Source organism: Bos javanicus, chromosome 22 (genome assembly GCF_032452875.1).
Source record: "Bos javanicus breed banteng chromosome 22, ARS-OSU_banteng_1.0, whole genome shotgun sequence".
NCBI lineage: Eukaryota > Metazoa > Chordata > Mammalia > Artiodactyla > Bovidae > Bos > Bos javanicus.
This window is the reverse complement of record NC_083889.1, coordinates 47,179,553-47,196,465: the sequence shown is the minus strand read 5'-3', so window position 1 is coordinate 47,196,465 and position 16,913 is coordinate 47,179,553. Positions and strand designations below refer to the sequence as shown.

The 16,913-nt window shown below is 48.6% G+C and overlaps 2 protein-coding genes across 20 annotated transcripts in view; one reads left to right on the top strand and one right to left on the bottom strand.

Annotated features, from left to right (window-relative positions):
• Positions 1-1,509, top strand: part of CACNA1D (calcium voltage-gated channel subunit alpha1 D) — a 362,663-nt gene extending 361,154 nt beyond the window's left edge. For all 19 annotated transcript variants that reach the window (XM_061396674.1, XM_061396665.1, XM_061396667.1 and 16 more), the window contains one exon: positions 1,182-1,509. The gene's annotated coding sequence lies outside the window, so the exon portion shown is untranslated. The remainder of the gene's footprint in view (positions 1-1,181) is intronic.
• The window catches only part of CHDH (choline dehydrogenase), a 28,147-nt gene extending 22,197 nt beyond the window's left edge, over positions 1-5,950 (bottom strand). Inside the window, exons 1-4 of the mRNA XM_061396676.1 lie at positions 5,157-5,950; positions 4,365-4,516; positions 3,288-3,417; positions 2,261-2,395 (exon numbers count right to left, since the gene is read on the bottom strand). Of these exons, the coding sequence (XP_061252660.1) occupies positions 2,261-2,395; positions 3,288-3,417; positions 4,365-4,516; positions 5,157-5,859 (1,120 nt within the window). The 5' untranslated portion in view covers positions 5,860-5,950. The remainder of the gene's footprint in view (positions 1-2,260; positions 2,396-3,287; positions 3,418-4,364; positions 4,517-5,156) is intronic.
• Positions 5,951-16,913: the final 10,963 nt, after the last annotated feature.

Genomic DNA, 16,913 nt, shown 5'->3' with positions numbered 1-16,913 from the left:
CTGGAGTGGGTTGCCATTTCCTTCTCCAATGCATGAAAGTGAAAAGTGAAAGTGAAGTCGCTCAGTTGTGTCCGACTCTTAGCGACCCCATGGACTGCAGCCTACCAGGTTCCTCCATCCATGGGATTTTCCAGGCAGTTTTAGGTACTTGTAATTTTACTACCATTATAAAACCACCCACTATATTCCACCATTATTTTGTGTGACCAGTTTTAATTTGTAGCTATATTGTTGCTATGGTTATTGTTCAGTCACTAAGTTGTGTCCGACTCTTTGCAATCCCATCAACTGCAGTGCACCAGGCTTCCCTGTCCTTCACTATGTCCCGGAGTTTGCTCAAACTCATGTCCATTGAGTTGGTGATGCTATCCAACCATCTCATTGCTGCTATTAGCATTACTTGTATTAACAGCTGCGATTACCATGCTATTAACAGACCAAACCCTAAACACAATTTTTTTTTCACTAGGCAGGAGGGGGTGATCCAGTCTTATATCAACACCTATTCTGATTCTTCGGACACCTTTAAGTCTATATTCTGATTTTACCTGCATTTGGAATAATCCCGCATATTGTATTATTCAGGAAAGAAGAGCCTTTGGTATATGGGAATAGCATGAGCCATAATATTGATTGGATTCTTAGGAGTCATTGTAGGAGCTCACCATATGTTCCAGCAGTATAGATGTTTTCACACAAGTATATTTTACATCAGCCACTATAATTATTGCTATTCCAACCGGAGTAAAAGTTTTCAGCTGACTGGCAACACTTCATGGAGGTAATATCAAATGATCTCCTGCAATAGTAATGAGCCCTAGGCTTAATTTTTCTTTTTACAATAGGTGGATTAACAGGTATTGTCCTAGCTAACTCATCACTACACACTGTCCTTCACGATACATATTGTGTAGTTGTACATTCCACTATATATTCTCTGTAGCAGCAGTTACTTGCTATTATGGGAGATTTTGTATATTTTGAGTCTCACTGTTCTCAGGATATACACTCAATATGAAGCAAAACTCTACTTTGTAATGATATTTGTAGGGGTAAATATAACCTTCTTCCCACAACATTTCCTAGGTCTACCCAATACCTTGACGATATTCTGACAACTCAGATGCATACAGAACGTCAAATAATAACAGCAGTAATATCAGTAATTTTCATAATTTCAGGGGCATTCACATAAAATGAGAAGTCTCAACAGCAGAGTTAACATACCTCTTGGGAGAATGTGGGAGGGGCCGAAAGAGGGAGGAAACGATCAACCTCCCCGAACCTTCCATTCTGGAGTCCACTCTGGCTGGGAGATGTGCACGTCACCAGGAAGAACCACGAGGCAGATTATCAGCCAAGCAAGACGACCAGCCAGAGGCAGAAACTAACTCCTCACCTTGAAACCTGAGACCGTGAGCCATGTAGCAGAGCAGTTCTCGTGGGTTCCCTTCCCTGGCTGCTCTTCAACCCAGGGCCCCCTTCCCAATAAAGTCTTTAGCTGTGTCAGCCTGTTTGTCCCCTCAGACAACTCATTTCTGAGCGCCCGCCCTGGGGCCTTGGCAGGCCCTGCCACACCTCACAGCGCTGCAGTCTCCTGGCCAACAGATTTGTTCTTCAGACACCAAACGCCTGCCCCCAGAGCCTCTGCATGTATTCTTCCTGCCTAGCAGGCCCCACGCCACAGATCTCTAGTTTAACACCCTGATTGTTCCTTCACTGTACTTACAGCTGAGCCTGTTACTTAGTTTCCATCCATTGTCTCCACTAGAGCGTAACCTCCCTAAGAACACCTCCCTTATTAGCACTTCTCACCATGTAGCTCAGAACAGAGGGGGTGAGGACTGCGTGCTGAGTGAATGAGTAAGATTTCAGCTAGAAACCAAATGGAAAATGCCGAGAGATGGAAGCTGATTCTGTGGCCCAGCATCAACTGCCCTTTCTCTGGGCCCCTGGGCCCCGACCGGGTCCAGGATAAATCCATCCCCGTCCGTTCGTCAGGAGGAGCAGCGCCAGCCCTTGCAGAGACTCACCTCGGGCAAGTCCTGTGTGTGGTGTGTGGTCCTCAAACCAGCCTTCCATACAGGAACTGTGTATCCCCGTTTTGCGGATGGGAAAACTGAGGCTCACAGCTGACATGAATGGCACAGTTGCGCTTTGAACCAGAAACCTGGAGCCACAGTTTGTGCTAGGCACCTCAAGAGGGGGGCTGTGCTGTCCACAGACCGTCTCCCCCACAGTCATGGGTGAGCACACCCACCTGTGAACTTCCAGAGCCACTCCAGGCCAATCCAGGCCTTCTTCAGGGGCTTCTGTGCAGAGTGGAGGGTGATGGGGCGGGTGCATGCCTGCTGGATATATATCTCTAGGTGGTCTTGGAGGTTCTGGCCAACTCCTGAAACCAGAGGGAATGGTTAGGAATACGTCTCCCAAAGGGGCTTGCTTGGCTGGCCTCTCAACATCCCCCTGGTTTTGAAAACTCTGTTCCTTCATCCACTTATCTGCCAGGCCAGCTCCTGCTCACTCCCAGTAACCCCGTTCTCACACTCCCAGCCACATCTGGCCCTTTTGGATGCTGGCCAGAGCTGCCTGCCCCTGCCCCTCACTCCCCGGGCACCACCTGTAACCACATGGGTGCCTTCCTGCTAAGCAGTCCTCCCCCCAGGCCTGGAGCCAGCACTGCTCAGTGAGCTGCCCCTGGCTGGGGAAGGAGGGAAGCGTCATGCTGAGCCCATCCAAGCTCAAGGGGACACTGGGCAGTTCACTGCCATGGACCAGCACTTCACAGGCCTCTTACAATAAAGCCTCCAGCCCTCTGGGAGCTTGTAAGACAGGGCAAGAGGGACTGGGCCAGGCCCCCAAAAGCATCAGAAATGGAAGAAATATTAGGCCTGGGAGAACCATCTTAACACGAGAAGTATGTCAGGATGACTGGTGAGTCTTGAGGATGGAAAACACAAAGGCCTGGACCCTCTCCCCAAAGGGCCACCCTGCTGGCCCGCCTGAGCCTGGCCCCGTGGGCTTTTCCGGCAGATGCTCCCTGCTAGAGGGGCTTCGCTGCTGAGAGGGGCGGGACGGCCGGGGACGGGAGGAAGACAACATGGAGACTTGAGGTTTCCCTGTGGGGATGTTCCAGTGAGAATGGGGGGCTTCAGGCTCCTGGGAAGACAGTGACAGCTCTGAGGAGCCCTGACTCCTGTCCCCTCCCCACTCCGTGCTAAGAAAATATAATAAGCAGTTTTATTTAGCAGAGATACCTCTGGGGCGCAGTGGGGAAGGGGGCTCACCAGGAAGGTGGCACACCACCGGGATGCCCAGTTTCCTGAGGTCGTCTGCATTGCCCACACCTGACAGCATGAGCAGCTGCGGAGAGTTGATGGCACCTCCACTCAGAATCACCTCCTTGCTGGCATAAGCCTGGAAGAGGCAGGGGGCCACGAAGGTCATGCTTCCTTTCCAGGAGAGCCCGTCAGCACCCGAGAACATGGCCTTGGCGTGACCACTTAGGGAGCCTACTCAAGCCCCAGGGGGCGGAAGCGGATGCTCAGGGCGCCACTAGGGGAAGGGTAGGTACAGGTACCGGGTGCAGGGTGGGTGTGAGCATAAATATTCTGATATTTTCTGCCACAGCCAGAAAGTAATGATCCTAAAATAAGGACTGTAGTGCTTGAATGAGATAAAGGAAGCAAGCACCCAAACGAGCAGTTTAAAATAAAGCGGTGAGCCAGATCTCCACATGGGATGCAGGACAGTCCTTACACACTGCTAAGTGGAAAACTGTACAGTGCAGAGATACGGAGTGTGATCACAGATACGGTTTTTACCTGAGCTGAAAGTTGCTCAGTCATGTCCGACTCTTTGCGACCCTATGGACTGTAGCCCGCCAGGCTCCTCTGTCCACGGGATTTCCAGGCCGAGAATACTGGAGTGGGTTGCCTTTTCCTACTCTAGGGGATCTTCCTGACCCAGGGATTGAACCCAGGTCTCCTGCATTGCAGGCAGGTTCTTTACCATCTGAGCCACCAGGGAAGCCCAATATGGTTTTTAAAGCCTCTAACACAAACCTATCAATTTCTGGACAAGTGTGGAAGGCAGTAGCATACTGAGGTTCAGGAGGGTGCTCACGCCAGAACATCACCGGCCGGTGGCCAGACTGGGGCTCCCTCCCTTCTCCAGGCCACTGCTTCCCGCCAGGCCTGGGGACGGTCTTTCAGGCTGTTGCTACCAGCCGCTCGCTCCTTATCACCATGTTGACAGAGACAAGAACATGACTCCTGCCCACCCACACTGACTGTGACCTCGGGGTCACTGCCCACTCCCTCCTGGCTGAGTGAGCTGCTCAGGCCTGGTGGTAATTCACTCACCCTGTGGCTCTCGCCGTTTTTGAGGTACTCCACACCCACTGCACGGGTGCCTTCAAACAGAACCCTGCTCACAAACGTCTGGGTCTCGGCTGTGAGGTTGGGGCGGCTCAGTGCTGGGTGCAGGTACGCGCAGGCTGTGCTCCAGCGCTTGCCTGCAGGACAGAGCAAGGAGATCAGTCAAGCCCATGCGTGCTCCCTGGGTACCTGTTATACAGGAGGAGGTAGGTAAGGACAGAAATAAGAGGGAGTTTGCTCTTCCCGTGACTCTGCAAGCTCTGTCTTCAAAGGAAGACTGAGACCCAGATGGCCTGTGCAACTGAAATCCACATGGACCTGGGGTCCCTGGGTGCAGGTGGGCAGATATCCCTCATCCTTGAGAGGATGGCAGAGGCCAGGAAGGGCTAATGACAGCCCTGGGTCCAACCTGGCTGTGCCTCCGCCCTGCTGCCAGCAAGGCTGGTCACCGCTCTGTGCCTCGGTATGCCCATGTGTAAGGCTCTGAAACCGGAGGCTATGTGGCTGGTGAGCTCTCCATTATCCACATCAAATGGGACCAGAGGATGCCCAAGGTGTCGCCACCTCCGGGTCACTTCTCACTGGCTTTGGGTGGTATCCTGTGGGCTCTCGCCAGTGCAGTCTGTCACATCCTCTCCACCTCAAACCAGCCCCAGTCTGGCCACACTGACCCTGACCCAGGGGGGCGGGGACTGGAGGGATGAGGCTGTGATAGAATAGCTTTTCGTTTTCAAAGGAGGAATCTGGGAGACAGGGAATCAGGAGGCTCGCACCTACCTTCGTGGATAGTCATGTCCATCCAGCCGAAGCCCTCTTGCTGGAAGCCGTTCATGTCCTCGGTGAGGGGGTAGCCGGCCTGCTGTGCCGCCTCCAGGAACGCGCGGTGCAGCGGGTGGCCGCTCTTGCCCCGGGACACGCGCAGGGGCCCGTCGCCGCCGCGGTACCTGCCGGCGCCCAGCTCGTGCGCCTGCGCCCTGCGGAAGTAGGGCAGGCAGTGCGCGTAGTCCCAGCCCGCGGCGCCCTGGCGCTGCCAGCGCTCGTAGTCCTCGGCGTGCCCACGCACGTAGACCATGGCGTTGAGCGACGACGAGCCACCCCAGACGCGGCCCCGCGGCCAGTACAGCACGCGGCCGTCCAGGCCCGCCTGCGGCTCGGTGTGGTAGCACCAGTTGTACGTGTCGTCGCACAGGTTGGCCACGAGGGCCGCGGGCATGTGGATCTTCCAGCAGAGCCGCTTGCTCCCCGCGTACACGTCCTTGGGCCCGGCCTCCAGCAGCAGCACATGTTGGTCGGGGTCCTCCGTGAGCCGGCCCGCCAGCACGCAGCCGGCGGAGCCCGCACCCACCACCACGTGGCTGTAGTCACCTCGGCTCCGGGGGCGCTTGCTGGCCAGAGCGCGGAGGCCCCGGGGGCCCTGTGCCCCCAGGGCTCCCCATGGGCCCAGGCATCCTCCCTGCCAGCCTCGCAGGATGCACCACATGCTTCCAAGCCCAAGTTCTCTTACTTCCACCAAGGGAAATGTGATGATTCACTTGCCCTAAAAGTAGAAAAAGGGTTTGCAAATTTAACTCAGCATGTGTGGTACAGAATCGGTGCCCGCCTGGCACTGGGTGAAGCAGGCCTGGGTGGCATGTTCCTGGGGAAGCAGGAGGAGCAAACACAAGCAGGAATATCAGTCCTACGGGATCAGTGCCTGAAGCGACAAGCCCAGGGGCTGGGGGCACAGGAGGCTCCTCCCCACCTGCGGGGTGTAGGGTGGTAGTCTCCAGAAAGGCTTCCCTGTGACATCTGTCCATGAACCTGGAGCGGGGGCAGGACTCTACCTGCTGGAAAGCAGGGGCTGGAGGGCCTTCCATGTTTGTCCTGACTCCTCATCCATTCAAGACACAGAGAAAGTTGCTGGGCCTCTACCACCTGCCAGGCACCATGTGGCCCTCTCTAGGAATACCCAGAGAACAAGATATCTGCCCTCAAAACTGATGGTCTGGGACCAGGGAGACAGACAAGACTTATATAAATAACCAAAGTAAGGTCAAGGTGAGAGGCTAGAGACTATAAAGCTTATAGCCTTTGACCTGAGGGCACCAGAGTGCAGAAGGGTTTGCAGCAGGGGATGGGGTCAGAGCCACAATCTTCAAAGATCACTCTGTCCAGTGCCAGAGTTTTAGCAAACGTCAGTAATTTCTGGAGGGTCCTTTCCCAACAGTGTTCATAGCAATTCCAGCATGCTCAATGCACACGGGGAGAAGAGCCACGATATCCTCCAGGACCTGCGCTGACACAGGATCTCTGAGAAGCTCAGGCGTGAGTGCCATGAAGCTCAGGCACACAAGGCCTGCCCAAGACTGAGGCTGCAATCAGAGAACCGAAAAACCTCAAGAAAACCCTGATAGATTCCCCCCACCTCTTCTACAATCTTGCACCAAGTCGCCAGCAGCCTATTGGAGGAAACAGGCTAAGAAGAGAGTGGAAAGATTCCAAACCCCCCACCACTAACTCCATTCCTGCAAGCTTAGGAGAGAGACCAGCCAAAAGTCTACAAGCAATAAATGCTGGAGAGGGTGTGGAGAAAAGGGAACCCTCTTACACTGTTGGTGGGAATGCAAACTAGTACAGCCACTATGGAGAACAGTGTGGAGATTCCTTAAAAAACTGGAAACAGAACTGCCTTATGATCCAGCAATCCCACTGCTGGGCATACACACTGAGGAAACCAGAAGGGAAAGAGACACATGTACCCCAATGTTCATCGCAGCACTGTTTATAATAGCCAGGACATGGAAGCAACCTAGATGTCCATCAGCAGATGAATGGATAAGAAAGCTATGGTACATATACACAATGGAGTATTACTCAGCCATTAAAAAGAATACATTTGAATCAGTTCTAATGAGGTGGATGAAACTGGAGCCTATTATACAGAGTGAAGTAAGCCAGAAAGAAAAACACCAATACAGTATACTAACGCATATATATGGAATTTAGAAAGATGGTAACAATAACCCTGTGTACGAGACAGCAAAAGAGACACTGATGTATAGAACAGTCTTATGGACTCTGTGGGAGAGGGAGAGGGTGGGAAGATTTGGGAGAATGGCATTGAAACATGTAAAATATCATGTATGAAATGAGTTGCCAGTCCAGGTTCAATGCATGATACTGGATGCTTGGGGCTGGTGCACTGGGACGACCCAGAGGGATGGTATGGGGAGGGGGAGGGAGGAGGGAGGAGGGTTCAGGATGGGGAACACATGTATACCTGTGGCGGATTCATTTTGATATTTGGCAAAACTAATACAATTTTGTAAAGTTTAAAAATAAAATAAAATTGTAGTTGAAAAAAAAAAAAAACACTAAATCTGAAGCAGGAATTCTGAGATCCTTCCAGCGTTCCAGGCCTCATGCTAGCACAAGGCAGAAGCGGCCACTGCTCAGCTCCCAACTGGGCTGACTTCAACACTCCACACTCAGGACCTGACAGAGTAAAAGGCATGCCCTTTCCTAGGTACAGACACTGTTCACCCTCCAGTCTCTCTTATCCTGTTACACCCAAGGTCATGCATGTATAAGAAAGGTCATGCATACTCATTATAAAGAGAAAATTAGTGAACAGAACCAGATCCAGGGGGTGACCCATCCAGATGTTAAACTATCAAAGACTTCAAAGTAACAAAGTTTGAAGTTTTGAAAGATTTCGTTGAAAAGGTGGACATGTTGAACAGATGGGCAATTTCAGCAAAAAGTTGGCAATAAAAAAAGGCACAACTGCTACAAATAATAAAAAAAATTACCAGAGATAAACAATTTGACTGGAAATGGCAGAGAAACAAGTGAAACTGAACATCAGGTTAGTAAAACTCATCCAGTGGAAATACAAACAGTAGAAAGAGTGAAAGAGAGAACAGAACAGCTGAGAGCTATGGGATGAGACCAAACTATCTGAAGTATACACGACTGGAGTCCGAGGAGGAGGAGAGGGTAAAGGGAAAAAGAAGAGGGGTGGAGAGGCGGAGCAGCAGAGGCAGAAGGCGAGAGGCGGGCAGGCAGGAGGACAGAGGGCACATAGCGGAGAAAAGATATCTGAAGAGATAACTGCTCAGACTGCCCCCAAATTAATACCCGACAAAAATATCACAGATTCAAGACGCTTAGACCATCCCAAGCAAGATTAATATAATGAGAAACACACCTAAGGTATATCACAGTCAAACTGCTGAAATCCCAGAAGATCATCAAAGGAGGCAGCCCCCTGCAAAAACATATGTACAGAGGAATAAATTTAAGAGTGCCTGCAACTTCTTATCAGAACACATACAACCCAGTGGGAGGGGAGTCTGGGGGAGAATGGATGCGTGTATATGTAAGGCTGAGTCCCTTCACTGCTCACCTGAAACTATCACAACATCATTAATCAGCTATACCCCAATACCAGATAAAAAGTTAAAAAAAAGAACGAAACTCAGATATGATCTTTTGGATGTTTTATACCACCCTGTTGAAAATCACTGAATTAAATACATTAGTGTCATAGCATTAAAAAAATAATAATAAACATACAATCCAGGATCAGATAAAGATGGAGGGGGGAAAGCAAGAAAATCATGTAACTGAGTAGGATCAACGGAGAAAAACAGGAAAAGAAAGGAATCGGGACAAAACCTGGGCCCCCAGTAGGGAGCTGTGAAACAGGACGTTTCTGCCTCACTGGTGGAGTGATCTGCCTAGACTGATAGGGAGCCTCGGGGCCTCAGAGGAGAGTGTGGTAACCAGCTTGCGCAGGACAGAGCAGAGGAAGACCTGCAGAGACGGTGGGTGCCACCACCCAGCACTACCCAGCCTGAGACATTCGTCCTCTGACGTGGGTGGGGGCTGGGTGCTGTGGCTCTGGCTTCAGAGTCCAGACCTGGAGCAAGGACGGGTTGCCTGTGTGGCGACAGCCTGAGGGGGTAGGGAAGAAGCCTCGACGTGCCAGAGTCAAGGGACCATTGCTGGGGGGCATACACGGTACCACACAACTGCACTCATTTCACATGCCAGCAAGGTAATGCTCAAAATCCTTCAAGCTACGTGAACCGAGAACTTCCAGATGTACAAGCTGGATTTAGAAAAGGCAGAGGAACTAGAGATCAAATTGCCAACAGCCATTTGATCATAGATAAAGCAAGAGAATTTCAGAAAAACATCTACTCTGCTTCACTGACTATGCCAAAGCCTTATATTGTGTGGATCACAGGAAACTGTGAAAAATTCTTAAAGAGATGGGAATACCAGACCACCTGACCTGCCTCCTGAGAAACTTGTATGCAGGTCAAGAAGCAAAAGAACTGGACATGGAACAGCGGGACTGGTTCAAAAATGGGAAAGGAGTACACTGAGGCTGTATATTGTCACCCTGCTTATTTAACTTCTATGCAGAGTACATCATGAGAAATGCTGACCTGGATAAAGCTCAAGCTGGAATCAAGATTGCCAGGAGGAATATCAATAGCCTCAGATATGTACCCTTATGGCAGAGAGCAAAGAACTAAAGAGCCTCGTGATGAAGGTTAAAGAGTAGTTTGAAAAAGCTGGCTTAAAACTCAACATTCAAAATACAAAGGTCATGGCATCTGGTCCCATCACTTCGTGGCAAATATATAGGGAATCAATGGAAACAGTGACAGACTTTATATTCTTGGGCTCCAAAATCACTGCATACGGTGACTGCAGGCATGAAATTAAAAGACGCTTGCCCCTTGGAAGAAAAGCAATGACAAATCTATACAGCATATTAAAAAGCAGAGGCATTACTTTACCGACACAGGTCCATCTAGTCAAAGCTATGGTTTTTCCAGTAGTCACAGGTGGATGTGAGAGTTGGACCATAAAGAAGGCTGAACACCAAAGAATTAATGCTTTTGAATTGTGGTATTGGAGAAGATTCTTAAGAGTCCCTTGGACTGCAAGGAGATTAAACCAATCTATCCTAAAGGAAATCAATCCTGAACATTCATTGGAAGGACTGATGCTGAAGCTCCAATACTCTGGCCACCTGATGCGAAAGTGGTCTTTTCATTAGAAAAGACGCTGATGCTGGGAAAGATTGAAGGCACGAGGAAAAGGCGACAACAGAGGATGAGATGATCGGATGGCATCATAGACACGATGGACAAGAGTTCGAACAAGCTCCGGGGGGTGGTGAAGGACAGGGAAACCTAGGGTGCTGCAGTCCATGGGGTCACAAAGAGTTGGACACAACTGAGCCACTGAAAAGCAACAACAGCACTAGGAGAGGGGCGGGACTGCCAAAGAGTCTCTTTCTCCACGTCCCCACTCTCAGGGAGCAGGGCGCCGCTTTCAGAAGCTCCAGGAGTGGGGACAGGCCACCGCTGCCATCTCGGACTCCAGGGGTGGGCATGAACTGCTGCCACCGAGGGCCATACAACTGGATGCCCCTGCCTCTCTGGGAGTGCGCACGGGTGACGCGGCTGCACATCCCTTGTTGGGGCTAATGGTCAGCACATACCGAGGAAAGAGACAGCAAGCGTCCAAAGCAAAAACAGTCCTCGTGCCAAAAAATATAAATGCACACAAGCTATGCAGGGGCTCTCCTGCATATAAAAGGCCGTCCAAGACTGCAGCAGACGATTGTCTCTCCCAGACTTACCGAGTAAGAGAAATACAAGCAAAATGAAGAAACAGAGGAACCACTCCCATTAAAGGGCCAAGAGAATCCCCCTGAAGGAATAAACAAGGAAACAGACCTCTTCGCTGACAAACACTGAGTTCAAAAAGGAGATAATGAAAATGCTGAAGGAATTAAGGAAAGTTATGGAAAGACGTGCAGATGACTGTAAAAAAGAACTAGAAACTGTAAGGAGGAGCCAAGAAAAATGAGAAAATTCATTTGCTGAGAGGAAAGCTGAGCTAAAGGCAACGAACAGCAGAATGAATAATGCAGAAGAAAGAATAGTGACCTGTTAGATAGAATAATGGAAGTTATCCAATCAGAAGAAAAAAAAACAAAATGAAAATCAAGTGAACAAGAAAAGAAAGCAATGTGTGATAACATAAAGTGTGCCCATCTACACATAATAGGGATTCCAGAAGGAGGAGAAAGGGGGATTGAAAATGTATGTGAATAAATTACAGCTGAAAATTTCCCAAACCTAAAGAAGGACACAGATATTCAGACACAGGAAGCACAAAGTGTCTCAAACAGGATGAGCCTAAACAGACCTACGCCAAGACACAGGGTAACAAAAAGGCAAAGAGCCCACGTGCACTGCAGAAGACGTGAGAGATGCGGACTCAGTCCATGGGTGGGGAAGATCCCTGCAGCAGGAAGTGGCAACCCACTCCAGTATTCCTGCCTGGAAAATGCCATGGAGAGAGGAGCCTGATGGGCTAAACAGTCCATGGGATCCAGAGAGTTGGACACAAAGGAGCGACCGAGTGCACACATACAAACATAAAGAGAGGATTCTATTAGGGCAGCAACAGGAAAACAAAGAGTTAATTACAAGGCGATCCCTATAAGGTTATCAGCTGATTTCTCTACAGAAACACTGCAGGCCAGAAGGGAGCGGCAAAATATATTCAAAGTCTTGAAAGGAAAACATCCGCAACCTAGAATACTCCACCAAGAAAGATTATCATTTAGAATAGGAGGAGAAATAATTTCTCAGACAAGCAAAAAGTAAAAGAATACAGTAATCCTAAACCTATCTGAAAAGAAATCCTGAAAGGTCTTCTCTGAATAGAAAAAAAGCAGGAAGAAACTGGAAATCACAATTGGAAAGTAAATCAGTCAGTATACAGATAAAAAAAAAAAGAAAACTGTGAAAGTGATGATAAAAGAACAGCAAAAGGATAAACATGAAGATGTAAAAAAAGACATCAAAATCAAAATGTGGAGAAGGAGAGTAAGAAAATGCAGATTCTTTCTTTTTTAAAGAATGTGTCTGAGCTTATATGACTATCAGTCTACAGTAAGCAGATATAGGAAAAGTCTAATATACTTGTAAAACGGTAATCACAAATCAAAACATACAATAGAGTCACAAAAACCAAAAAGAAAAGAACATAAGCATAAAATAAAAGGAAATCATCAAACCACAAAAAGAAAAATGAACAAAAAAGAAACATAGAATCAACTGGAAAACAAAGCTTAAAATAGCAATAAACACAGCAGATCAGATCAGTCGCTCAGTCATGTCCGACTCTTTGTGACCCCAGGAATCGCAGCACGCCAGGCCTCCCTGTCCATCACCAACTCCAGGAGTTCACTCAGACTCACGTCCATCGAGTCAGTGATGCCATCCAGCCATCTCATCCTCTGTCGTCCCCTTCTCCTCTTGCCCCCAATCCCTCCCAGCATCAGTCTTTTCCAATGAGTCAACTCTTCGCATGAGGTGGCCAAAGTACTGGAGTTTCAGCTTTAGCATCCTTCCAAAGAAATCCCAGGGCTGATCTCCTTTAGAATGGACTGGTTGGATCTCCTTGCAGTCCAAGGGACTCTCAAGAGTCTTCTCCAACACCACAGTTCAAAAGCATCAATTCTTTGGCGCTCAGCCTTCTTCACAGTCCAACTCTCACATCCATACATGACCACAGGAAAAACCATAGCCTTGACTAGACATATATATCAATAATTACCTTAACTGTCAACAGACTGAATGCTCCATTCAAAAAGACAGAGTGGCAGACTGGATTAAAAAAAAAAGAGCCGACAATATGCTACCTGTAGAGACCCACCGTAGGGCAGAAGGCACACAGACTGAAAATGAGGGGATAGAAAAAGATATTTCATGCAAATGGAAATGATTAGAAAGCAGGAGTTGCAAAACTCGTATCAGACAAAATAAACTTTAAAACAAAGGCCATAAAGAAAGATAAAAAAGGACACTACATAGTAGGTCTTTCATAGGTGGTGTGGTCACTCACCTAGAGCCAGATATCCGGGAGTGTGAAGTCAAATGGACTTAGGAAGCATTGCTACAAACAAAGCTAGTGAAAGTACTGGAATTCCAGCTGAGCTGTTTCAAATCCTAAAAGATGCTGCTGTTAAAGTGCTGCACTCAATATGCCAGCAAATTTGGAAAACTCAGCAGTGGTCACAGAAATGGAAACAGTCAGTTTTCATTCCAATACCAGAGAATGTTCAAACTACTGTATAATTGCGCTCATTTCACATGCTAGCAAGGTAATGTTCAAAATCCTTCAAACTAGGTCTCAACAGTAAATGAGAACTGAGAACTTTCAGTGATACAAGCTGGATTTAGAAAAGATAGAGGAACCAGAGATCAAATTCCAACATCTATTGGATCACAGAAAAAGCAAGAGAATTCCAGAAAAAACATCGACTTCTGCTTCACCGAGTATGCCAAAGCCTTGCACTGTGTGGATCACAACAAACTGCTGAACATTTTTAAAGTGATGGGAAAATACCAGACTAGCTGACCTGCCTCCTGAGAAACCTGTATGCAGGTCAAGAAGCAGCAACTGGAACCAGACATGGAACAACAGACTGGTTCCAAATTGGGAAAGGAGTACGTCAAGGCTGTATATTGTCACCCTCCTTATTTAACTTACATGCAGAGTACATCATGCAAAATGCAGGGCTAGATGAATCAAGCTGGAATCAAGATTGCCAGGAGAAATATCAATCACCTCAGACATGCAGATGATACCACCCTAAAGGCAGAAAGGAAAGAGAAACTAAAGAGCCTCTTGATGAAGGTAAAAGAGTAGAATGAAAAAACTGGCTTAAAACTCAACATTCAGAATACGGAGATCATAGCATCTGGTCCCATCACTTCATGGCAAATTGATGGGGAAAAAGTGGAAAGAGTGACAGATTTTACTTTCTTGGGCTCCAAATCACTGCAGATGGTGACTGGAGTCACAAAATAAAAGACCCTTGCTCCTTGGAAGAAAAGCTATGACAGACCTAAACAGTGTATTAAAAAGCAGAGACATCACTTTGTCAACGAAGTTCTCTATAGTCAAAGCTATGGTTTTTCCAGTAGTCATGTATGGATGTGAGAGTTTGGGCCATAAAGAAGGCTGAGCATGGAAGAATTGATGCTTTTGGACTATGGTGCTAGAGAAGACTCCTGAGAGTCCCTTGAACAGCAAGGAGATCAAACCAGTTAATCCTAAAAGAAATCAACCCTGAATATTCATTGGAAGGACTGATATGAAGCTCCAATAATTTGGCCACCTGATTTGAAGAGCTGACTCACTGGACAAGACCCTGATGCTGGGAAAGACTGAGGGCAAGAGGAGAAGGGGACGACCGAGGATGAGATGGTTGGATGGCCTCATTGACTCAATGGACGGGAGTTTGAGCAAGCTCCAGGGGATGGTGAAGGACAGGGAAGCCTGGTGTGCTGCAGTCCATGGGGTCGCAAAGAGTCAGACACAACTGAGCGACTGAACACCACCAACAAATGGAGATGCAGACACAGAACAGGCTTGTGGACAGGGAGACGGGGCGGGTGGGAGGGAGAGGGTAGGACGGACGGAAAGACTAGCATGGAAACATATACTACTGCATGTGAAACAGATAGCAGTGGGAATTTGCTCTGTGACTCAGAGAGCTCAATCAGGGGCTCTGTGACAACCTAGAGGGGTTGGATGGGGTGGGAGGTTCAAGACAGAGGGGACATATATATACTTATGGCTGATTCATGCTGATGTGTGGCAGAAACCAACAGAATATTGTAAAACAATTATCCTTCAATTTAAAATAAATAAAAAAAAAAGAGGATTTCACACTCCTCAACCTATATGCACCTAACACAGGAGCACCAAATACATAAAACAAATACCAGCAGATACAAAGGGAGAAATTGATGGAATAGAATAATAGTAGGAGACTTTAACACCCCACTGTCATCAATGGACAGATATTTTAAACACAAAAATCAATAAGGCAACAGATTCTATTAATGATAGAACAGTTGGACTCAACTGATGCTTTCAGGACATTATGAGACAGGCATGGGACCTGGGACCCTTTGCTGCAATGCTGCAAAGCGTGTACCTGGACACACCTCTCCTCAAGCTACAAAACACAAAGACACTATGTGGGACTAAAAATAATGGCATGCATGCACAGCTGGGGAAAATTCTGGACAAAAAGATACACACCCAACCACACCCACATCCACCTGCCATTCCTGAAGAGCCAGGAGCCAAAACATGAAAGGGTCTTGGGAGAAAAGCAGGGTCCTGAGCATGCTGCCTGCGCTCATCACCACCAGCGCTAAGTCGCTTCAGTCCTGTCCAACTCTGTGCGACCCTATGGACTGCATGTAGCCCGCCAGGCTCCTCAGTCCATGGGATTCTCCAGGCAAGAATACCAGAGTAGGTAGTCATTCCCTTCTCCAGAGGATCTTCGCAACCCATGGATCAAACCCAGGTCTCCTGCATTGCAGGCGGGGAAAACCACCTAAGCCACCCCTCCAGCTCGAACCTCTGGACACATCCCTACTCTCAGCCTGTATAAGAAACAAGCTTGCCCCTACTCACTCCTGCAGCCTGCATGGGAGCCCCAATAAAGCCTTGTGGGAGTTTACAGTCTGGCCTCTAGTCAATTTCTATTTGGGAAGGCCAAGAACCCTGACTGCCCAACATGGGCAGTTCCCTTCTGGGGAGAGGATTTGGGCACCTTCAGGACCAATGAATGCAGCTTTCTTGTGGGTGACAAGTGGACATATGAACCTCTTGTTTCAGCGTCAAGAAGGCAGCCTTCCTGGCCCCTGGGGGTCTCAGGACCTCATTCAAGGAATGCTTTCCCCTCCCCCTTGTCCTTCTCCCTCTCCTGAAATCTCTCTGCTGCTCCTCTCTCTGTCCTCTCCTCTCTCCTTCCCAGACAGTGAGTGTCGGGCAGCTACAGCCTCCCTGCTCTCAGCTCCTGCTATCTGCTCCCTCTGGCCGCCAACAGCTCAACTCGACACCAGACAAGCAGGGGTGGGAGAGGCTCGCCTCACGCCCTGCAGATGCTGGTGCAGGAGGCTCCTCTGAAGGGAGATTTATGAGGCTGACACAGGTTTAAGCCTCGTATAGTGCACATTACTTTGCCAACAAAAATCCGTCTAGTCAAGGCTATGGTTTTTCCTGTGGTCATGTATGGATGTGAGAGTTGGACTGTGAAGAAGGCTGAGCGCCGAAGAATTGATGCTTTTGAACTGTGGTGTTGGAGAAGACTCTTGAGAGTCCCTTGGACTGCAAGGAGATCCAACCAGTCCATTCTAAAGGAGATCAGTCCTGGGATTTCTTTGGAAGGAATGATGCTGAAGCTGAAACTCCAGTACTTTGGCCACCTCATGCGAAGAGTTGACTCATTGGAAAAGACTCTGATGGTGGGAGGGATTGGGGGCAGGAGGAGAAGGGGACGACAGAGGATGAGATGGCTGGATGGCATCACTGACTCGATGGATATGAGTCTGAGTGAACTCCTGGAGTTGGTGATGGACAGGGAGGCCTGGCGTGCTGCGATTCAAGGGTTGCAAAGAGTCAGACACGACTGAGCGAATGAACTGAACT